Raw genomic sequence first — 25,962 nt, 5'->3', positions numbered from 1 at the left:
GAACGAACGCTCGTCGACCACCGAACGAACAGTCGTCCAGTGTGAAACGAACGGTCGTCCAGCAATAAGAGGTCGACGAGCGTTCGTTCTCTGGTGGACGAGCGTTCGTTCGCTGATGGACGAGCGTTCGTTCGCTGGTGGACGAGCGTTCGTTCGTCATCTCAGCATCCACTCATCAATTCTTTTAACGCCGTCCAGCCAACTTAACGGAAATGACTCAATTGATATCAATTTTCAAAATTAGGGACCATTTTGATACACTTTAAAAAACGAGGACCCAATTGAGACATTCGTACATAAATAGGGATGTCGAAAAGGATTAAACCTTTAATGTATAGATATTTAAAGTCAAAAGTAAACTTTTATGAGCTAAAAAAAATCGAGCTTCATAGTATATGTATACTTTTTCTTAATAAAACTAATGTTAAACATTAGTATGTATTGTAATATCAAAACTAGGTTGATATTCTACAAGCACATCAATGATTCATTATTACATTAAAATTATTATTGAAAAAATAATAACAAAATATTGGAATCATACTAAATCCATGTAAAAAATATATATATCTTTCTTCAAAAGAAACTAAACAATTTTATACATAAAAAGTATATGTTTATTATAGAAAATATCAATAACAATCACAAATAACGAATTTTAAACTTATTAGAGATATAATATCTTTGTTAGATTGTACCACTCAAAATTGGAAAAACATTAACAGTTTCTTTTTTTCCTCAAATAACTACTTCATAGTTGGTTTAGGCTACATAATTTATTAAATTTAACTCTTTTTATTTTTTATTTCTATCAATTTCTTTTATTGCATCTCACTTTTTTTTTCATCGTTTTCTTTCTAAAAGTCCATGATGTGGTTGATTGTCGTTGTTCATGTCATCATTTTTCTTGATTTGCAAACGCACTTCTCTCATAATATCATCTTAATTTAGAGTCATAGGTATGATGTCTCTAATCTCATTCCTTAGTAGTCTGTAGATCTCTATTCGTACTTGTCTTTTCTATTTGTCCCTAAGTTTTGTCTCTTCCCTTATTTGTATTGTTTTTTTTATCCCATAAATTTTATGTTTTCATTGTTACCTTTCTAACATGACACTTTACCTACAATTTTATGTGTTTATTGTGCAATGGTGTTTTGTTTAGTTTTGACACCTTACATGGGTGTTAATAGTGAATGCCTTTTTGGCAAAAGTAGAAGATGAATTTTGATGATGATATTTTTGAGAAAGATTAAAGACTTAAAAAATGATTTGGTTTAAATGAAAATGGTGTTTTGTTCAGTTATTGCAGACTTGTATTTACATCGTCTAGAGAGTTATAACGTCTAGAGCTTTACAACATCTAGAGAGTATAGCGTCTAGAGCTTTACAGTGTCTAGAGAGTTACAACGTCTGGAGATTTACAGTGTCTGGAGCTTTATAGTGTCTGGAACTTTATAGTGTTTGGAGTTTTACAGAGCCAGGAGTTTTACAGCGTCTGGAGAGTTACAACATTTGGTACTACAACGTCTGGTCTGGAACTCTGTAGCGTCTAGAAACCTGAAGTGTCTAGTACTGCAACCTCTAAGAAACTGAAGCGTATGGTACTGCAACCTCTAAGAAACTGAAGCGTCTGGTACTGCAACCTCTAAGAAACTGAAGTGTCTGATATTGCAACGTGTGAAATTCTACAACATTAAGGGACTCAAAGTGTCTAAGGATTCAAGTGTCTATCAATTTAAAGTGGACCCCAAAAGCATCTATCAAATCAAACAACAAGTTGTATGCTAGACTTAACTATCCTAGTAAATATTCAGAATTAACCAAGTGCTTTTGGAATAATTGACTATTTCCTTAGATAATTAATTATCCCAGAAAAAAATGATTTTTTAAATGTTTAGAATAATTGATTATCAACTTAGAATAATCAATTATTTGTGACAGTTGCGAAGAGATTCTAACCTATTTTTTAAGATGGGTCTAAAATATAAAAAGCTTTTGCAAAAGTTTATAAGTTTATCTTAAGAAACTTGTGTGCAAAAAGTGAATAATTCATCCTTTTGTGTATCATCTCTTCTTTGTCAAGAGACGTGAACCCTAAACCTCTACTCTACTTTGTACTGTATGTTCTTGATATTTTTAGTGTTTAGTTAATGTCTTCTTTAGAGAGATTAACAATTGAACATATGATCTTTTGATTTGAACCAGTATAAAATATTTTTGCAATCTTTTTCTTCCTTACACTCCTTTATTTATTTGCTTTTATTCAAAGTATTTTTTCAAATTTATTAGAAAAATTTTTAAAAGCAAAAATCTATTAAAAAGAAGCAATTTTGCGTTTTCTGCTTGCCTTCCTAATTTCATGAATATTGTTTGCATGTCATGTTTTATGTTTGTTAATATGTTATCAAGCAAGTTTAGGTTATACTATTAGAAAGTGAGTTTATGCCTAACTCATCCCCACAAAACCGGCTTGTAGGGTGAGGTTTGCACCTCATTTATATATTATAATTTGGCCTTATCTCTAGTCGATGTGGGACTTCCAACACACCCCCTTCACGCCGAGGTATAGATGTAACATCCCGATTATATAATAACCAATATTATATAATAAAGACGTTAACATCCAAATATAGAGAACAGTCGGAGTATGACGTGTAATTAAATATGAAATTACAGTCATTCACCAATAACAGAAACTGAAAATTTAAACTTGAACAGTTGAAAGGATTAAACACTACAAGTGTTTAATCAGGAAACTATAAGAAGACTACTCCGCAACATCAGCAACCTCCAGCTCTTGCTTCAAGGGAAACTCCGCGACAACATCTGCTCCCATCCAAGTGGATGATCATCGCCAAAGAAACATACCCAAACAGCACATAACAAAAACAATGCAAGGGTGAGCTAGATATAAAAGCATGTTGTACATATAGCATAGGTAATTCATATAATCATACTTAGATTCGTATAAAAGAACAATTAGAGCATACTCATTAAACCACAATTCACCCACTTACACGACATGCAAAAGTCATTCAAACATGGTAGACTAACATCACAATACTTGTTACTTTATACCCCGACTTGTTACTTTATAGACCGACTCGTCCGGACTAGAATGTATGTAGAGCTGGGGCGGGTTGTGCACTTGTGATGGCCTCTACTGCTTTGCAAAGCCATTGCCGAGGGGTTCCACCCGACCATACACAAGGCTAGTCCGTTACCGCGGAATAGACCTCCAGTGATAGCGTCTACCCTAGGACCTCCCACTACTCCCACCACACGCGTCAATCCTCTCTAAGTGAGAATGAAAGACCGTTGGAGTGTTAGGGATAACCCCCCATATGGAAGCCTCTTACATTCATTCAATACACTAACCGATCCCACCGAGAGATCTTAATTTCCGATTAAATCCTACCATTTTAAATCTCATGATATTTCTTTTGGATCAACAATGTACATCATAAACCATTTATAACCATACACTTTCAACCAATCTGGATCACATGAAGATGCATTCATAAATTGTAACCGAAATATTTAAATAACATAACTTACTGGATGAGAGAAAACATAACAGAAAATATCACCACAGTAAATCCAACCTATCTCTTCCATTCACGTAAATCACATCACAGTATATATTCCAAACATTCCACATGCATAAAAATCTGTTAAGCAAACAACATTAATCAATCCAATACACATTACTAAACTGTAACAGTCTCAAGAGAACCACTAAACAACACAAATTCCCGTAACTCATACTTAGACAAAGAAAATGGCTTTGAAACCATCACCAACAGTCCCGGAAGAATCCAAAACCTCCAAAACGACTTAAGAAACGTCCAAAACGGACACCCGGAACCCCAAAAACTATCAAAAACAAAGACGAAACAATTTTCTGCGAACACCTCGCGCCCGGGCGCCATAAGAGGGGCGCCGGGCGCGACTTTCTGCGAGACTCTCGCGCCTGGGCGCCACCGGGGGCGCTGGGCGCAAACCAGAAGTCGTCCAGCCCCATACCAGTTGACAACAACCATTTTTCACCTATTTTGATCAGTATGGTGACTCTAACAAGTTACAAATGACTTACGTAAGATATCCCAACAGCCCAAATGTACTCAAAATCCTTACTTCTCAAAATCACTACCTCACTTCCTCTCAAAGTGACTCAAGACTCTATCAGCTTGTTCAAAACAGTGTATACTTTCCTTACCTTCCACTTGATCACCCCTCCAACAGAATACATACATCAACATACCAATCTCAAATATCATTTCAACCCAACCATATCCACAGTCACGAATTTCCAGCATACAGTTCATACAAATATCAACACATGTATTGTTCATACAACCTATAGGAAAAGATCTAGCTCCCCTTACCTCTTGCAGACTTCCTTCAAGAACTTGATCTTCCATCACAGGTTCTCTCTTCGGTTCTTTTCCGGTGGAATCTCCCTTCTTCTCTGGTTCCCTTTTTCCCTTTTCCTTTCTCCTTCTGATTGCTGCTTCCTCCTGGCCTTCCTCTCAGTCCCAACTTCCAGTGCTCCTCCAAGTCTTCAATACATTATTCTACCTTCCTTTCTCTCTCAGGTCTCCTCCTTTTTCTTCTGCTGATACCTCCCTTTTCTTTTCTCTGGATCACCCCCACATACCAACAAGCATCCGTGACCAAATAGTTCCTCCCCCGTGAAGAGAATAAACGAGAGGATTTTGGAGATGCAGTTTTTAGAGTGAGGAAGAATGGGTTCCTCTCCTGTGAACTTTCCCTCCCCGTACCAAAATGAGACCCTTCTTTTGCCAAGCTTCCCCCGTAAAATGCTCCTCTCCTTTTCTCCCTTTCCTTTCTAATTGCACTCCAATAATGCACTCCTAATCATGCAAGAAGTGGGTGTCCCTACCACTAAGAAAATGTGGTCCTTACAATAGACATCTCGTGCGTGATAGTAGAAATTGGGTGGTCCGATAACGGCCCGATTGCGGGTGGAAGAGAAGAATAGAATGCCCACTTAGAACTCGCTAGGATAGGCTCTAACCTGGCTCTAATACCATATTAGAAAGTGAGTTTATGCCTAACTCATCCCCACAAAACCGGCTTGTAGGGTGAGGTTTGCACCTCATTTATATATTATAATTTGGCCTTATCTCTAGTCGATGTGGGACTTTCAACATATACAGAGACTAAACTTCTAGAAGTTACTTCTTCATTAGATAGTTATGCTTCCCATGAAATTTAAATGAAATTAACAAAAAGAGATTACATTAAAACAGGGAAGGCTTACAAAGTATTTATAATTGTTAGATAGATTATCTTTTATCTTTAGTTAGTTTGTTATTATTTCTTATTTGTATTTTGGGTTTTATCCATATTTTTTCTAGAGAATCCTATGTATATATTCAATACAAAAAAGATTAATCTCATATATAATTTTTTATTATATTCAACAATAATTATAATTATTGCAATAGTATTTATAGTTAACTACTTTACACAAATGTTACAACAAATAACTATTAGTAGTACTTAACATGTTTAACTACATACATATTACGAAAACAAATCTACGAGATCATTTTCATAATAAAAAAATTTTAAATTGATTTTACATTCAAGAAATAGTTAAATATATTTTTAATTCCTAAATTTTGATGTAAAATTGGAATTTATCATTATCTGAAACTTTGATAAATTTAAGTCTCTAAACTTTAAAATTGAACGGATATATTTAACTTAATTATGTTAATATTTTAATGTATTTTTCAATTAACATTGAAACGGAAATATTCAGACAACTCAATTGTTAACATAAAATATTATATATTAAAAACTTTTGACGTAATTAAATTTAAAGGATTATATTTATTATTTTTAAAGTTTGAAAATAAAAATATATTAAAGTTTTATACACAGACAAATTCTAATTTTGTATTAAAGTTTAAAAACTAAAATTATATTTAACTTTTTAACATAAATAAAAACAACTTAAAAATTAGGCTTGGTCAACACATCCTCATTTCCCTTTTGATGTTCGGCATTCATGGACTGTAGTAGGATCTATCAACTCATTTGGAAGCAAATAACTTCTTTGAAAGTACTTAGAAGCTCTCGGAGAAGGGAAAACAAAAATAAATTAAGAAATAAGTGTGGAAAGAACACGTCATCTTAAAAGTACAATAGTGAAAGATTGAGAATAATTTTACGATAAAATGGAAAGGTTTATCTAATCTATTATAATAAAAAAAATGTTAATGTATGGGCTGAACTGTTACCATCAAGGATCGTTTGGTCCAGACGCTACACCAACTAAGTTCAACTAGTTCAAATGATGTTGGGTTATAATTGGGTCAGTGTTTAAATCATTATTGGACCAAAAGTCTAGCCGACTGTTAAAATAAACAAAGATATCTGATTAGAGATATTGATAAAGCTATTAATGAATAACTAACCGAATCTTCAGGTAAGTTTGTTATTATTTGGTCTATGAAGCACTTATAAATACAATGACAGGACCAAAAGTGAGGTACGTTTAACTAAGACTTCACTATGTTCTATTTACGTCCAATCAGGACTTAAATATTAAACTATGATAAACAGTTCATAAAATCGCTCCTAACTTGAGCGTCGAAGTGCCTTTTGCAGGTACCTCCCCCATCAAGAGTACAACCGAACCGCATCTAGAGTCCAACCGAATGACATCCAGAGTCAAACCGAGCGGTGCACACAACTCAAACATTGGAAAGTAGCAAAGCCACGTTAGAAAGGCTAGTCTCTCGGTCCTACAAATCCCCACCGAAACATTTTGCCGCCCACTGTGGGGCTGAGCGGCATCCCGCTGAAACCGCAAGGAACCAGACAAGGGCGTAGTCTCAGAATCATCATGTTGACCAGGCCCCTACATATTGATCTCGATTGAAGAAACTCTCACCATCAATGTCAGCAAGCTTCTACGACTTTACGGATAAATATTTTGATATAATCATCTTAAATTTAATAAAAGGTTTAAAGAATAATTCTGATGTATTATTTCAAAGAATAGAGTACCATATATATATATATATATATATATATATATATATATATATATATATATATTCAAGGATCTTATAATTCTTCATCTATTAAAGGAATGACAGGTGCACAAATATGCAAAAATTATAATAATATCTAAATTATAACTAACATAATATTTGATTTCCTAATATCCTTTAATCGAATATTTGACATATCTTAACACCCGCACTCAAGTTGGTGCATGGATATCACACATTCCCAACTTGAATAGAGACTCATTAAACAATCTTCTTGACACTCCTTTGGTGAGAACATCAGCCAACTGTAATTCTGATCTTACAAAAGAAAATGAAATTATTCCAGTTTCAAGCTTCTCTTTGATGAAATGTCTATCAATCTCCACATGCTTTGTTCTATCATGTTACACATGATTGTGAGCAATTGCTATAGCCGAAGTATTGTCACAGTACAAACTCATAGCTTCATTTTGTTTAAAGCCCAAATCTGATAGCACATTTTTAATCCACAAAAGTTCACATACACCTAGTGCCATGCCTCTGAATTCTGCTTCAGCACTAGATCTTGCTACTACATGTTGTTTTTTACTCCTCCAAGTTACAAGATTCCCTCCTACAAAAGTAAAGTATCCAGAGCTAGATCTTCTATCATTTTTTGAACCTGCCCAATTTGCACCGATGTACCCTTCTACCTTTAAGTTTCATGATTTGAGAACAAAATTCCTTTTCCAGGAGCAGACTTCAAATATCTCAAAATCCTTTCAACAACATCCATATGAAGCTTCCGTGGGTAATGCATAAATTGACTAACAATATTCACTGCATAGGTGATATCTGGACGTGTATGGCACAAATAAATTAATTTTCCTACCAGCCTTTGATATCTTCCTCTGTCTATGGTTGCTGAATTTGAGCATTGAAAGAGTTTATGATTTTTTTCAATTGGTGTATCAGCTGGTTTACTCCCAAGCAGCCCAGTTTGCGACAGTAAATCAATAGTATATTTTCTTTGGCACAGAAAAATACCATGTTTTGATCTAGCTACTTCAATACCCAAAAAATATTTGAGGTTTCCAAGTTGTTTCATCTCAAATTCAGATGAGAGGTATTGTTGTAAACTAGAAATCTCATCTTGATCATTTCCTGTAACAATCATGTCATCTACATATATAATCAAAGCTGTAATTTTTCCTTTTCCTCTCTTAAAAAATAAGGTGTGATCAGAGTTACTTGCTCTATAGCCAAAAGCCTTCATAGACTTGGTAAACCTTCCAAACCATGCTCTTGGGGATTGTTTTAATCCATATAGAGCCTTCTTTAATTTGCAAACCTTCATTCCAATTGAATCAGTCATGCCTGGTGGAGAATCCATATAAATTTCTTTTGAAATTTCTCTGTGTAGGAAAGCATTTTTCACATCAAATTGTAGAAGAGGCCAATCTTGGTTTGCAGCTAGCGACAAAAGTATTCTCACAATATTGAGCTTGGTTACTGGTGCAAACGTCTCTTGGTAATCTACACCATAAGACTGAGTGTAACCTTTAGCCACAAGTCGTGCTTTATACCTCTCAATAGTTCCATCAGCTTTATGCTTAATTATAAAGACCCATTTGCAGCCCACAGTTTTCTTCCCTCTTGGTAAGGACACAAGATCCCAAGTGTTGTTTTTTTCTAAAGCTGTCATTTCCTCAACCATTGCTTCAGTCCATCTAGGATCTGCCAAAGTTTCCTGTACATTACTAGGAATAGAAATTGAAGATAATTGAGATACAAATGATGCATATGATTGAGATAACCTGTGAGATGACACATATTTACTAATGAGATATTTAACTTTGGCTTGAAGGTCTGGTTCATATTTAACTGGAGGTTGACCACGGTTAGAACGAGGTGGAAGAATATATTGAACAATAGTAGACTCAGTGTTTGGTGTGGTGGTGGTCTCACGCAGACAAGAATCAATTCCATCATCAATTTCATCTAAATTAGTATTATCAGAGATAGGATCAGAAGGTACCTCTGAAGAGTCAAGTTGAACCTATGGAGAAGATTGAGCCAATTGGTTATGATCAGAAGACACTGTATTATCCAGAAAAGAAGGGTCCATATTTAGGTTTGGTTCACTTCTTGAAGAATGATCCTCACACAATAATTTATCTTCACAATCAAACATACCAACATCATGATTATGCACTTCACTTTCATTGTCTCCCTGAAGTGGAGAATCAACATAAAAAAATTCATGCTCATTAAATGTCACATCCATAGAAATATAAAATTTCCTTGATGGTGGATGGTAAGCACGATAACCTTTTTGAGTTGATCCATACCCAACAAAAACACATTTGATCGCTCGTTCTTCAAGCTTTGTACGTTGATGTGGGTGTAAGTGAACATATAAACACATCCAAAAATATGAGGTGGTAAATAAACTATGGGAGGAAGGATACAATGATCAGACAACACATCAAAAGGCCTTCTAAAGTTAAGAACACTAGAAGGGGTTCGATTAATTAAATAAACGGCAGAGCTCACAGCCTTACCCCATAAATGAGATGAGACATTATCATCTATCAAAAGTGATCTTGTCACCTCTAACATATGTCTATTTTTCCTCTCAGCCACTCCATTTTGTTGTGGTGAATAAGGACATGTAGTTTGATGCAAGATGCCTTTAGAGTTCATGAACTCTATTAATTCAGTCTTAAAATATTCCCCTCCATTGTCTGATCGAATGACCGTAATAGATGTGTTAAATTGTGTAACAATCAAATGATAGAAGGAACGAACCACATCACACACATCACTTTTATATTTAAGCAAATATACCCAGGTTACCCGAGTACAATCATCAACAAAACTGATAAACCACTTTTTTCCATTATGTGTAGATTGCAGGGCAGGGCCCCAAACATCTGTGTGAATTTATGAAAAAGGAAAATCAGTTTTGTTATTGCTTAAAGGAAACACAACACGATGATTTTTTTCCAAAACACAAGTTTCACAAAAAAAATCAGAAATATTGCATTTATGAAATAGTGATGGAAATAATTTTTTTAAATAACCAAAAGAGGGATGTCCCAACTGTGTATGCCACAACCAAATTTCTTTTTTGTTTTTATCTTGTATGTGATCGTTCGCAAGACATGTCAATCCTTTTTTATGGTTTGATTGTGAGACATTTTCAAGATAATACAGTCCTTCACTCTCTCTACCACTAGAAATCTTCTCCTTGGAATGGATATTCTGAAAAAGACAATGGGTTGGGTAAAACAAGGCAACACAAGAATGTGATTTGGTTAACTTGCTGACGGAGATAAGATTACAGTTTAATGTAGGAACAAATAAAACATCAGGAATCGATAAGGAGGGTGAGAGGGATATAGTATCTATACCTTCAAAAGGAGATGAGACCCCATTGACATTAATAATAACAGTTTTAGAACAATTAGAGGAAAAATTAGTAAATATATGAGGATCACAAGTCATATGATCAGTAGCACCCGAATCAATTATCCAATTACTACCCTTAGTAACAACAGAAAGATTAAGGGCAGAGTTAGATATACCTGACTTGGTCACAAATCCGGCAGCAGTAGAAATATAACTCTTGGAATCAGCGGAAGTTCCAGAATCATGTTTCTCCGATTGATTGTCATCGAAAGAAGCCATCAAAAATATTCAATGAAAAAAGCACTGATTCCTATATCGTAGAGGATATCAGTGTTGGCTCTGATACCATATTAGAAAGTGGGTTTAAGCCTAACTCATCCCTACAAAACCAGCTTGTAAGATGAGGTTTGCACCTTACTTATATATTATAAATTAGCCTTATCTCTAGTCGATGTGGGACTTCCAACATACCCCCTTCACACCGAGGTATAGACATCTCGTTCGTGATGGTAGAAATTGGGTGGTCCGATAACGGCCCGATAACGGGTGGAATAGAAGAATAGAATGTCCACATAAAACTCGCTAGGATAGGCTCTAACCATGGCTTTGATACCATAATAAAAGGTTTAAAGAATAATTCTGATGTATTATTTCAAAGAGTAGAGTATCATATATATACATTCAAGGATCTTATAATTCTTCATCTATTAAAGGAATGACAGGTGCACAAATATGCACAAATTATAATCATATCTAAATTATAACTAACATAATATTTGATTGCCTAATATCCTTTAATAGAATATTTGGCATATCTTAACAAAATTCACTTTATATTATATGATTTAATTTATACTTCTAAACCATTTGGAATATTCATGTTATCCATCTTAACATATAAAAGCATCCCCACGGTGGACGTCAAAATGTTTCAGTAGGGATTTGTAGGATCGAGAGACTAACCTTTCTGACGTGGCTTTGTTGCTTTCCAATGCTTGAGTTGCATGTGCCGCTCGGTTTGACTTTGGATGCCGTTTGGTTGGACTCTGGATGAGGGGAGTACCTCCAAAAGGCACTCCGATGCTCAAGTTAGGAGCGATTTTATGAACTGTTTATCACAGTTTAATATTTAATTCCTGATCGGACGTAAGTAGAACGTAGTGGAGTCTCACTTAAATGTACCTGGCTTTTGGCCCTGTCATTAACTCATCAACAGCTTTATCAATATCTCTAATCATATATCTTTGGTTATGTTAATTGTCTGCTAAACTTTTGGCCCAATAATAATTAAACACTAGTCCAGTTATGACCCAACATCATTTGAACTGGTTGAACTTAGTTGGTATAGAGCATACTCTATACGGTACAATTAAGAAATTTATTTTATTATTTATTTATTTTGTTGAAAAGTGTCTAAGAAGTTATTTTTGTAATCATTTAATATTGTTATTTATATTTAATTTCCTGCCACATGTACATAGAAGTTATTTTATTATTTTATTTTATATAATTGTTTTATTTTTAAACTTATTTGCCTTAAAAATGAAATATGTTTGTGTATTATTTTTTTATTCTTAATTTTATCCTTTTAGAATTTTTAATTATTTAATTATTAATAAAGTTTAAAAAGATATATTTTATTTTTATTTTTTAAAATAACATTACTAGAAAAAAATATGTATTTATCAATAAAAAAATTCTTTTGTGCAAATATATTCGAACGCAGCTCCCTCCAGAGACAACATACTTCACCGAGACGAATACACGATAATTTTATGCAAATATATTTATATAATTCATAATTAAACTGATTTTGAAAATAAAAATAAAAATAATTAGTAATTAATTTTATACAACTCTTAAACACTTTTATCATCAATACTATACCAAAATTAAATTATTTAATATTGAAAATTGTAAAATAAAAATAAAAGATATTTTTCTTTTATCTAGGTCTTACACTCCTTGCCTTGCTCAATACTAAGATTTTATGTATATTCCAAGGATTACAACAAATCTCTCTTTATACTAACGTTAATCATTTTCTTCTCTTCAATAATGTTTCTCTCCCTCTTTCTCACTCTTTTTATTTTTCTAATGATCAGAGTTTCTATATAGATAGGAGGTGTCTCTCCCTCTTTCGCATTCTTTTTATTTTTCTAATGACAAAAGTTTCTATATAAATAGGAGGTGTCTAATATAGTGACAATTATGTATGTGGTTATTTTTTCTTGTGTAAAATATATACATAGGATACTGTATTTATAATAAAGTCTCATAAATAATAACAACCAACTAAGATAAAAAAATTTATCTTTAACTTAATGAATTCTGATAAATTTCTAATATCTTCTATCTTAATATTTTTATTCTAATTAATTATAGATAATATCAATAATATATATTATTATTATCTAACCATAATATCTAATTATATATAATAATATCTTAATATATCTTTTAATTATATATAATAATATCTTTTAATTAATTATATAATTATATCCAAAAATAGGTAACAATATCCAATAATATCATTTTCTAATAATAAAATTTCTTTTAAATATGAAGATTATATCTTCTATTTTCTTTCAACTACTTCCTAAAATAATAATAACTAAATCTTCAAAAAGAATTTATATAATATATTCTTTCGCACGTTATTTAATTTGCATATTTTTTTTTCTACCCTCCTACTTCTTACATAAAAAAGGTAAGTATACACTTAATATTACTAATTTTCAAACAAAAAAAATTATCCATCCGCCGTTATGTTACTTGCACACATTAACTCTCCCTTCTTTCTTGCAGAAGAAGAAAAAGAAGAAGCAGAAGCAGAAGCATGATCACTCTCTTAAATTGGTGAAGAGCACTGTCATACACTTCATTGCTAACAGTAAAACCAAATGCCTTCAATTCTCAAATGTTTCTCCTTCAACTCATCACCTTCTTCCTCAACCATTCAATACCCTTCCCAAGGTAACAACAACACCATCTCCGACGAGTACCACCACGCCTTACACACCACGTCTTTTTCAGAGATTCGCTCAAACGTCGAGGCCCAAGCCTACCACCTCAAACCCACGCGCGAGCGCGTCCAGCAAGCTCTAGCCCACTCCAACCCGGAGAGCCTCACACGCCTCTTGTCCGCGTTCTTTGAACACACTGAAGCTGCCTCTGACCTCTGCCTCAACCTCCACCACTCCGTCCTTCACGCGCGTGCCCTCCACGCGCCGCTCCTCGACCTCTTCCGAACCCTTGACCCTTCCCACCCCTCCCAAAACGACTGCGTTCGCGCCCTCGACGTCTTCCACCCTTTCCACACCCTCCCAAACCCCATCCCCGACTTCCACACCTTCTCCGCCATCCGCACCGACCTCTCCGCCCTCAAAACCACCCTCGACCGACGCGCCGCCAGATCGCTCAGGAATCTACGCCTCTCCCGCCGCGTCCTCCGCGGCTCAGCCGTCTGCCTCGTTGTGGTCGCAGCTGCCGTGATTGTCGCCACCGTGGCCGCCGCGGTGCACGCTGTGGTTGCAATTGCTGGAAGTGGTGCCGGTTTTGCTCTGCCGGTTTGTGCCTCTGAGAAGAGAGAACTTGCGAGACTGAGGCAGCTTCATGCTGCTGCCAAATGTGCTTACGTTTTGAGCAACGATCTCGGGACGATCGACGCCCTGGTGTCGCGGCTGCGCGCGGCGGTGGAGGGGGACAAAGTATTAGTGAGCCTTGGATTGGAGAGGGGGAATGAGAGGTATCTTGTGGAGGAAGTAATCAAGCAGCTCTGGAAGAGTCACCAGGGGTTTCTACACCAGGTCGAGGATCTTGAGGAGCATATTTTCCTCTGCTTTTATAACATTAACAAGGCAAGGCTTTTGGTTCATCAAGAGATATGCTCTGATTCAACTTCTAGTTCTAACTCCTAGTTCTAACTCCTAACCAAGTGATCAACCCTTTAAATTGTGTTTCTCATTCATAGCTGCAGCTGCATTGCAATTATTTAGCCAATGCATACTGCTTTAGGGTTTTAATTTGCATTGCCTTCATAATATTTTGATGTTGAAGAACTTTGTGAACATATGTTAACGTGATTATTTATGAGAAAAGGAAATCTATTTATAGTAGCTTCAGGTTGTACACATTTGATGTTATACATTCTATACTATTTTCGTAGCTTTTGTAAGTCCTTTGAGTGATCATAGCCCTGATGTTATGCACTTTTCTTTTGTTTTCTCATTTCTGCGTTTGTTCTGTCCATTTTTGGACATATGTAGATACCAGTCTTGATGCAATTCACAAAATGTTGCTAGATTCTGACCGAAACTTTTATTTAAAAGTTAACCATGTGCCTCCTATGCTAGATTTCATAATGATAGGGTTACAGTTTTTATGATAATAAGAGTCATGTAAATCAAACTGTGAAATGTATGACAAAAATAGTAGTAGATATTGAAATGACATCAAAGCCTGCATTCTGGGTTTAATATATTTAAATGGATAAATAGATTTTATTTTAAAGCTTTGTACAAATCTTTTTTAAACTGCACTTGAGATGTTATTCAGAAACGCGACCATGAGATCTTGGAATGTTTGCTATACTATTGATCTTGGTTGTGATTTCTGAAGCATAAACATTTGAGCCTGGGGGGCAAGGGATGAAGGAATGTAAAACTCAAATACTGGCCACGAAGGTTCACCTTTATGAGGTTTAAGGTAATAGATCCAATTTCCCTACTATTTCAAAAAACTATACTAATGAAACTGACCAAGACTTTATTTGTTTACTAGTTGTTTCAGGAACATTGCAATGATTTAAAAGGATGAGGAAGTTTTACAGTGAAATTATGGGACTTAACATGATTATTGACAAATATTCCAAACCACCATCAAGGAGAGGTGTTTCCCTGCCTTGCCTTGAGGACAAGCTCTTCAGTGGTGGTGCCTATGATCTCGTTAGCCCGTTTCAGCCCAACGCATTGGTATCGGTTAATGACATCCTGAATTCAAAGGAAAGCTTTCAGTTAAGTAAAATTCTTAATCTTCTGATCAAGCATCTTAGGTAACAACAATGGAAGTCATCTCCCACTTTTATGAACATATTTACTTAAGATACATACAAAATAGCCATAAAGTCACAAACAAGATATCTAAAAGTTCTTATTACCATTTAATGTACTCTTACATATACATTTGAAGCGTCTAATAAACAAAATTATACTATCAGTTAATCCTCAATCATGCTAAACACAACTTTTATTCCTTGATTGGTTAACTAGAAATAGGATGGAAAAAAAGTAAATAAGTGGTATATATAACTTACTATGATGTATAAAATGGACACAACTTGTGTATAGATTAAATAAAACGACTTATGCAGTTGGCTAAAAGACAGGGCTTCAAAATCACCAGTACCGAACATAGTGATAACATAAAGTATTAAACTAATCATGGAAGTATTGAAGCATTATATACTTAATCAAACCAAAAACATAATCACTTTGGAAGGGAATCTACCTTGGTGACGATTCCCAACTTCTCTAATTTCTGAACTGCGTCATCCACATCAAAATTGCAGCTCTCCCCAAACTCGTCTTTGATTAGTTCCTCACACAATTTATCGAGGTCCTGATTCACATTACCATATATAGCTTATATGAATGAGTATATCTACAAAACTCTTGTTTCCTAAGTTAAAATTGAAAAATTGTAAAGAAAACAAGATTGCTTAATTGATAGTGATGTTCATACTTGTCTATTAGCTTTCCCCTGCTCCATCAGAATAAAAAATGATATTATTACCTCTTTAACCTGCACATAAGATCATAAGATCAGCGTGACTTTTAGATGTTAGCCCTGTGCATAGCTACATGCAGCAAAATCACAAGCTGGCCTAAAACTTAAAACAGGTAGAGCTGCGTATACATATACGTTTTAGTTCCTTGAAGCCTCTGTCATGTAAAATCGTAGCAATTAAAACAGATTAAAAAATATACGTATTAAGTTTGAGTAGAATGTAACCTAATTTCATACTTCAAATTCTCACAATTTCCTCCTGAAGTATGAGTCCCTATCACATATTCCAAATTCCCTCTCAAAATCTAATTGTTTTTTCTGACAAATCCCCTAGTCATATAACACTTCTGCCACATAACCTATCTTATGGGAAACTCAATCTTGCAAAATTGATTTATAAAGTGAGTTTAATTATAATCTATAATCTGGTAAATACTTAGGTTTATAAGTAACTTGAATAAAAAGCATTTTTCTAATTTTAGTCTTTGGAGTCAATATCATTTAATCTTATTTGTAATGGGGATGCCTAAGGATGAGTGTAATACTTCATGATCTACTAGAAATTGATATTTCATGCTTAAGCTGGCGCTTAATGCCTTTAGCAAGGTCATATGAACTTTGACCAATTTTAGACAGACATGGTTATTGTGGAGACAAATATTTTTCAGTTACAGTTTTTCCATCTGAAGCCCTATAATTGTTTTCGTGTAATGGCAAAAACAAGTTAACAAAAATCATGTATACTAGTTTATTGGAAATAATTTAAAAAGGTAAAAGAAAATGTAGTTAAAAAAAGCACATCAAGCTAGCACTTACTTCCTGTTGAATGACATCATCGCATAAATGGAGAAGTGTACCCTTTCCACTGTCCAGTTGTTTGTCATACATTGACTGTGTAATCAAATTTTGGTATTGGACCAAGTTTTGTTGGAACCTATGAGAACTTAGCATTTAGAAGCCACAAAGGAGACATAGACTCATTTACCAAGAACTTGTTAATCCATACTTTTTGGAATTTTGCATGTATATGTATATACATATATATATATATATATATATACATATCTATATAGATATGTATATACATATCTACATATATATGTATATACATATCTACATATATATATATATAGATATGTATATACATATATATATATAGATATGTATATACATATATATATACATATATATATACATATATACATATGTATATACATATATATGTACATATGTACATATATACATATGTATATACATATATATATATACATACATATGTATATACATATATATATATATACATATGTATATACATATATATATATATACATATGTATATACATATATCTATATACATATGTATATACATATGTATATACATATATCTATATACATATGTATATACATATATATATATACATATGTATATACATATGTATATAGATATATGTATATACATATGTATATACATATATATATATACATATGTATATACATATATATATATATGTATACATATGTATATACATATATATATATGTATATATATATATATATATGTACATATATGTATATATATATATATATATATATATATATATATATATATATAATCAATTGGATAATATAACATAAGTTTCAGTCATAAACTTTAACTTCTGGAGTTAAATGTGTTATTTTATCAAAGTTGACAACTGATTTGATTAAGAATCTTCTCGTTCCGAAACTAGATGATTTGGCGAAGATTTCATGTTAAATGTAAGCATTTTCTTTTTTTTTAAAAAAAAAAAAACTAAACTATAACTTTGATTCTCGAAGGTGTATTTACTTTTGCTTAAATTTTTGAAGTATTAAAATTTAAAAAAAGAAAAAGTCTTGGGAGTCTACACTGTTTATCAGTTTAGTTCGGTTGTAGGAAGATTTATATTAAAATTAATATTTGTGTTTAAGTAACAACTTTATTTTAGTATATGAATTCCAATATTAATTATAATTTTAGTTTTTAAAAAATCATTCAAATTTTCAATTAAATTCTATATATAAATGTTATGGTTCAAAGTTAAGTGATGTCAAACCATACCATGAAGTGTCTTTTGAATCTAAATATAGAGTGGGGGACTTTTGGAATAAATAATTGATTATTAAAAAATAATCTCCTATTTGAGAAAAAAAAGTTAATACTTGATTCGAAGATAGATAAAGAGCACCCAATATCTGATCTAGCCTTAAGAAAACTTGAATGGTATGCAGTAGTTGAACTAAATGCAATGCAGGTGAAAATCTCAAACTGATAAATGCAAAGCATATATTTCCAAGGGAAGGAAGCAGGTAACATGCTTACGTGAAATATGTCTTTACAAAATATCCAATTACTGTGGAAAGAATAGCACCAATGACCCTCAAATCAGCTTTATCCACATCAAGAGAACTACCTACAGCAGCCTATGAAGAAAAACATATCAACTGCATAAGTGCAAGATGGCAAAGATCAAAAGCACTGTATCACAAAAACTCAAACCTGTGATTGAAAAACTAACCAGCCCAACTATAGCAGATCCAAGAAACTTGACCCAATCCATTGGAGTCAATCCTGGATTTTTCTTTTCTGGCTGTCAAGTAAAAAGTTGTGACCAAGTCATCACTTATGCACCTTGGGGGAATAGGTAATTGGTAATAACACAACCATTGGATGTTGATGAGATGATTCACAAATGAGGTAACTCACAAGAACTATTTCCATATCAGCCATTGGAATGTTTTTGAAATGCTTCACATAAATTCCTCTTTCTTGTTTTGATTTGGTGCTAGCTGGCCTGATGAATCATTTTCCAACTTAGAATTCAGTAGAATACAACTACTCATGGATTTTTTACATCTTGTTTGATTCTATCCAAGCATTACTTGTATCCTTGTTTTTCACACAATACACTTATATGATATTTTTCAGAATAGTCTTTTAGGTATTTCTTAAGATGATGATAAAAAAACATGTTTATAGCTATCATTGTCTTAAATGAAAGGATTTTGTTCTCTCAAAATAGCATGCATATAGATCAGAAATGCAAGGAAAGACTGATAATTTTATACAAAGAGGGATAATTTTCATCAAACTTTTTATTATTTCTTTTAACAGTTCTATAATTTTCAGTCTATATAATACAATCAAATAATTTCATTTTACAAATTAGCATAGTAGAGATCAGAGATACAATTGAGCATTACCTGTAGACAACAATTATCCTATCAAATGTTGGTTCTTGGATTGTGTTCTTGTTCAGCAAACTACCGATTCTGAAAATTAGCAAACAATTTCATGAGTGACAAGATAATCAAACATTCAAGATTTAAACAGTTTTACATGCATGAGCTCAGCAGTTGTGAGACAAAGCAACATGCATTTCTCAGACAAACGAGTAGTTGGATTTCTAGATAGAAAATTGAGATTTAACAAATAAGAATAATTTTCTAAATCCTTTGCAAAAATCTGTATTCAAACTTTATACTGGAGGACTACTGTTAACGTTTAGAATTTTCCAATGCCATACTACTGGTAACTGTGATGATTCTAGAATAAATAACCATTATTAATATTGATCAGAAGGTGAGAATTTAAATCTTTGATAAAGTGGAAACTGCTAACATTCAGGTTTTACTCTACACAAATCTAAATTAGCAGAATACATCAAAGTGAGTGGTGAATGCTTATTTCAAGAAGAGGCAGCCATAAGCATACTTCAAGGATGAATGTTGTGAATGAAGTATGAAAAGTCCTACTCCAGAAAGAAAAGAAGATAACAACAACACCACACAAAGAGATTCAGCAAGACCTCAATGGCATTTTTTCAAGACGTATCCGTTCATATACATCATCCTGATAATCTTCTGACTCCAATTCATCCTCCTTCTTGGGATCCTTTGTCCCACTCCCTTTTGACCTTCCGTAAAAAAACTTCTCCAACCTGCAAGAATCATGTGCTAAAGTTTTCTGCAGAAATAACCTAAAAAACATGCCATGCTGCATCTACCGAAACCATGATTTTCCTAATGAATTCTTCATGAACATAAGTTAATAAAATTGAACTGCCAGTGTGATTGTTCTTTACCCGGTTATTCTTAATACATATGACCAAAACCGTGCTATGAGCATGTCCACTTTCTCCATGATAAAGAAATCAGTCGTTTGCTCAATTCCAATGCCACGTCGAAAAATAATATACTTCACAGCAACAGTATATGTCAGCTTTCCCCTCTCAAAAATATTAAAATCGAGTAAACAAATAATTCTGATTGATGTTTCTATGTTCATCCTATCAAATAAGTAGTTCTGATTCACAAAGTAAATAGGCGCAATTCTTCTTAACAGCACCAAAAGTACCTTACCTTTGGTGGATAAGTGCCCCTTGTACTAAAATTTAAAGACATACCTTATCATGGAAATCTGGAAGGTTATCTTGTGGATGTGTTTGAAAATATTTTTTCAAAAGAACCTTGTCAAGCTACATCAGCAAAACATAGATCAGCAACTGTTAACAGCACAATCAAGCATTCAAAGTCATCTGGCCCATTTAAGGCACATATATTATGCCTGGATATTGAGTAAAAAGGTAGAAACATTGTTGCAAACCTTGGATTCATTAACTGTAATGGGAAGATTTAGAAGATACTGTCCAGAAAGAGCAATATCAATCTCTTCTTGAGTAGCAATCTTGAAGTTGCTTTTTTTCATGACCTGCGTGAAGTCACAGAATTTTTCAATCAGTCCTTGAGTATTTTGTTATGCTTTATCTTATTCACCATATAATACATTTAGGCTAAGCAACATGAATAAATCTTTCACTCACCTTATACTAATGCTTGTCTTTAAAATATGAGTTCTTTCTAGTAATTTAAGACTTTTATTCATATACTATATAATATTATACGCTTGTCAAGTCTTCTTTTTAAATTGGAAAAATATTGTTTGACAGCAATAATTACCATTTCACAACCCATTGACTGAAGGGTTATAACAAAAGTAAACTTTTGTATTAGTAAAGAAATAGAGCAATTGTAATTGTAAAAAAATGAGAAAGCGAATGATAACGAAGGATAATGTTAAATGGATGTAAAATTTTTTTGGATACTTTAATATTTACCACATTTTCATGTCTATATTTCTTAGATGGTCCAATAACGAGTAGAACAACATTTCCAACGAACAACAAATATCGTTAGGATAGGTTCTAACCATAGTTTTGATATCATATTAAAAAGTGAATTTTAAGTTTAATTTGGTGAGATTTACACCCACTTATATATTATAAATTGATTTTGATGTGACACTTTTAACACAGAGAAACATGCAGAAAATGGAAATTCATGAAATATCCAAAGTATACCTCGAAAAGGTAAGCCAAGAAATTCTGTTCAAGAACATCAACTTCTTCACGAGGTATCTTCTGCTGTTCCAACTTCTGAGCCCCGGATACAGGATCAAAGAGAGAATAGATTTGCTTTTAAGCACAGAAAAGTAAGAGAAAAGAATCAGGCTTCCAACCATATCACTAGACTAGTTGTATCACAAGAAATGGTAAAGAAAAGAATACCATCATGTCCTCAAACTGTAGAAGGTACCAAGCTCTGATTGTGTACTCTATTCTCTTGCAGAGCTTCAAAAATTCAACTCGGTCAGCACTATGTTCTGCACATAATACCCAAATCACTCAAAAGTCTACAAAGAGAATATCAAGCTTTTGAAGGAGAGTTGTGGTGTTGTTCATATATTATTTCATCTGAATAAAAACTGCAAACTTTTATCACCACAGCTGCACCAACTAATTAGTAAGAATTTAAATTGATTGCACTTACAGAGTCAACATTTATATTGTTATCCAATCATGATTCTCATGTTTCATATAGTTTTTGACTTTTTTAGTAAATTACTTTACAACTCATGGAGTGAATGGTGCATTGGTTAGCAAGTTTGGTATTTTTAATAACAATTACTTTAAAGTTATATTTATTATGATTTCTAGTTGGTTTACACATTAAAATCCTTTTAACTTATAGTTCTTACAAATTAAACTCTAAGTCATATATTTGAATATTTTCAAACGATTGCAGTTTTAAAGGATTTACACTATCATTGTATCAAAGATTGAAAATTAAACTCAATAATTTACAGTACAGAGAGCATGGTTTTCAATTGCTAACAACTTTTTTAATTGCTGCTACAATCATAGTTTCAACTACAATCACTGCTTCACTATTTTGTGATATTGGTGGTCTTTGCAACCATATTGCAGCAGCAGCCTCATCCACTGCTTTTTCTCTTAATTTCTATACATAGAAAAAAACTGCAACAACTATCTGCATTTAAAATTACAATCTGATATTGTTGTCACAATCTGATTTGACAGCTTGTGTAAAAATAGGTGGATTAAGAAAATAACATGTTTGGGATTGAAAGGAAGGAGAGAAGAAGAAACATACTGATAAGGTTGGTCAATGTGATGATAAGGTGAGGCTTCAAAACGGGAATAACAGATTCACGTTCAATCCGAATAACTTCCTTCTTGTGATGATCATGAAGCATTCCTTCCCAACCTGAACGTGCCATTTTTCTTTTGCACCAAACCAAAAAATCAAAGAAACTCTAATTTATATCCAAAAGCACAGAAAGAAGAAACAAAGCGTTTCTTCGCAACACATTATGGAATAAGATTCATGCTTGGCAAACTAGGCATAAGATGCTTCACACTGCTGCAACAACCACACATAAACCAAAAAAACAAAAATGTCTCTGTCATAATAAAATATAAATTGAAAATAGAAAAGCAAGTTCATGTTTGAGATGAAACTACCACCACCAACAACGTTGTCTACAAAACACAAATGTTCATGGCCAAGCGGTTATTATTGTTCATAGTTTGTAAAGTGAAGATACGCTGTGTACGTGTGTGTCGTGTGTCTCATTGTCAAATTGATTTGTTCAAACATTCTTCTATATTCTCAAAATAGATTTATTCCTTCTAACTTTTCTTTTTCTATTTTTTTTTCTAATTTAGTGCAATAAACTATAGGGACATTATTATCTAGGGAAAAGAAAAAGTATATGTGATTCTTTTTCTTTGGATTTTTCTTTCTAAATTGAAGAATTTATTAATAATATATACAAAATTTTATCACTTTTTTATTTAAAATGGAGAAAGATCTTTTGACACTTTTTTTTACAATATTTTGACACATTACACTTGTTATCTTTTCACATATTCATTATTATATTGACACACTCTAAACTCAATAAAAAAAAATGACCCTTGTCAAAAAATGTTAATATATTATTTTTTATTAAAAATATTCATTTTGTAAAATAACACGTGGTTGCATGTAACATCCCAAAAATACAGCAATAAACTATATAATAGAATAATTATATTAAATAAAATATCAGTTCAATCTTACACTAAAGAAAGCGTGCGGTTATGGCCGAACGGCATATACAAAAAGAGTTTCAAATTTAACTAAACAGGGGTACAAACCTGACAGAACGGTTTACAAAAAGAAATTACCGAACGGTCATTTCTAACAAAAAAGAAGGTGATCGAACGACCACCTTACACTAACTAAACTATACTACTAACCGAACGTCCTACGGTTCGGCCTTAACTTCAACATCGACGAGGTTCTCTTCCTCCAAATTTTCTTCTTCCAGCGCATCTTCCAACAGCGCGTCCGCTTCTGCTCACATCCACACGGATGATCATTGCAACGACAAGACGGACGTACAAAACAAGACACAGCAGAAATACAGGGTAAGCTTATGTAATTTAATTTCACGAATAAACATATATTTCAAACAATCCAATCACACAAGAGAACTTCAACATACGAATCATACAAAGCCTATTACTAGACTGACTGTCCGGACTGTATGAAATTTGTGTAGCTACAGGCGTTCGTGCACCCGGGTGATGTAGTAACTGGAATACTCTCATCAGCTGCCACCCGAGGTTAGTCCTATTCATCCAAAGTACCCCTAAGGACGGGACCTCCTGCCGTTCCCACACATGACCTACCCTCCTCTACGTGAAGACGAGTACTCACGGAACATCAGGATGAACATCTAGCTTAGCATGCCCACAGTCATACATTACCAATTCAAATATTCATACATGAGTCGTTCCTCCCTGGAACGCTCGTTCATAATCCACAACACATTTATATCACTTTTCATTCATCTTTCATTAGTAAACATCTCGTTTAACCACCTCGTGCAAAGATTCATGAAAGTTCAAAAGAACGAACATTCAACCGGTATTCATCACGAGACTGAGTACGTATAGTAAAACTGAGAAATCTCAAATTTCGGGATAGATTAAAAACAAGGGTTTGATATCGGGTGAGAATTAACGAGCGACATCATATGTTCTAAAAACGATTAGAACGAATGTCATTTACAACCCTGAGCCAATTAGATGAACTGACTCTTGAGAACTTCAACTGACCATCAAAAAGACCGTACCAAGAACGACAAATTCCAGAATAAGACTAATAAATAAGGAGATTTTAAGGCATTCTAAATTAATACTTAGACTGATTCCCATGAAGAAACCGAACACTTGTGAGGAATTAGTTAAATCGAGTTTAGTATCAAGAAATCTAAATGCTAGTCAAAGACTAAACACTATAGCGAGCGAACCCTAGAGGGCTTTGAACGAACGCTCGTCTTGAGAAATTTAACTTAAAGGGGTAGAACGAGTGCTTGATATAATATCAACCACTTGCTTGAGACGAACACCTGGTATAAGACCAGATGTTACTAAAATGGAAGGGAAGAGGCTTGATAATTATACTTAGATACTACGGGGATAGTGTTTATGAATTACTACAATATAAAATTTCATATATATACATATATACTAAAATTCATAACAGGATATCAAGACACAACTATACTTGGCCAACCGCTCAAGCATAGTGATTCGAAATACAGACGCTCGTCCTCAAATAGGATTCTTCCCAAATGAAAGAATCCACTACTACCCAGGTTCAGTAGAAAACCGAACGGTCCAGGACCGTTTAGTAACGTACGTACATTTTCTTAGGGAAATCATTTCAGAACTCACTTATTTTCAACTCATTTCTTAATATAAAATTCCATAACTTTATAAATCCATATCATACCAATTAATCATACTACATATAATCAAACATATCCACAATCATACTTCAATCATTCATCGCTCAGCAACATGCATTCAATATCAACGAACGTGCAAAAGTCATACAATTAAATTAGATAAGCTTCCCTTACCTCTAGTGTGAACGATCGTCCTAGAGGCAGAAGTATGGTTTGTCTGACTAAAATCTCTCCTACCCTTACGTTCCACAACTCTTAAACTAATTAACAGAAAAAAACCAAAAGTGGATCAGACAAGATATCAGCATGCAACCGAGGCTTGGTTTGCATGTACTACAGAATGAACGACTAAGGACAAAAGACTTACCAGTTTCAGAACTCGGAACTGTTCGGTTCAGAATGAAGCTTATGACGCCGGGAACGCTTCTACGGTCTCTGAATGATGATCGGAGAAGAGAAAGGGTGAGTTTTCTTAAAGAGAGGATAGAGTTTCTAGTGAGAAGGGGGAGAAAATGAAAAGTTCAGAGTTTGGGAAGGAGGGTGCATGCAGAGGAGAGTGGGACGGAAGTTTCAGAAACAATCAATTTTCTTTCCACGTCCAAACGAGCGTCCGCTCTACTGCCG

The 25,962-nt window shown here is 33.7% G+C and overlaps 2 protein-coding genes across 3 annotated transcripts; one reads left to right on the top strand and one right to left on the bottom strand.

Moving 5' to 3' along the window:
- The first annotated feature begins 13,223 nt into the window (after nt 1–13,223).
- On the top strand, nt 13,224–20,004 carry LOC108344357 (UPF0496 protein At3g19330). 2 transcript variants are annotated; one of them, XM_052867271.1, is made up of 4 exons: nt 13,224–14,290; nt 15,051–15,137; nt 15,213–15,444; nt 18,491–20,004. In XM_052867271.1, the coding sequence occupies exons 1-2, from the start codon at nt 13,334–13,336 to the stop codon at nt 15,081–15,083; spliced, it is 990 nt and encodes a 329-aa protein (XP_052723231.1). In that variant the 5' UTR covers nt 13,224–13,333; the 3' UTR covers nt 15,084–15,137; nt 15,213–15,444; nt 18,491–20,004. The 2 variants fall into 2 exon arrangements, with proteins under 2 accessions (XP_052723231.1, XP_017438299.2); XM_017582810.2 differs by lacking the exon at nt 18,491–20,004 and having other exon boundaries at nt 15,222–15,350.
- LOC108345169 (uncharacterized) lies at nt 15,282–23,124 on the bottom strand. Its single transcript, XM_017583752.2, has 15 exons — nt 22,689–23,124; nt 21,803–21,897; nt 21,596–21,709; nt 20,842–20,946; nt 20,642–20,713; nt 20,321–20,433; nt 20,045–20,176; nt 19,440–19,508; nt 18,943–19,030; nt 18,755–18,826; nt 18,559–18,659; nt 17,034–17,151; nt 16,173–16,232; nt 15,939–16,049; nt 15,282–15,421 (listed from the first exon to the last, which is right to left on the bottom strand). The coding sequence occupies exons 1-15, from the start codon at nt 22,813–22,815 to the stop codon at nt 15,311–15,313; spliced, it is 1,488 nt and encodes a 495-aa protein (XP_017439241.2). The 5' UTR covers nt 22,816–23,124; the 3' UTR covers nt 15,282–15,310.
- Nucleotides 23,125–25,962: the final 2,838 nt, after the last annotated feature.

The sequence above is a fragment of the Vigna angularis genome, chromosome 8 (assembly GCF_016808095.1).
Source record: "Vigna angularis cultivar LongXiaoDou No.4 chromosome 8, ASM1680809v1, whole genome shotgun sequence".
Taxonomy (NCBI): Eukaryota; Viridiplantae; Streptophyta; class Magnoliopsida; order Fabales; family Fabaceae; genus Vigna; species Vigna angularis.
This window is presented reverse-complemented; position numbering and strand designations above follow the sequence as displayed.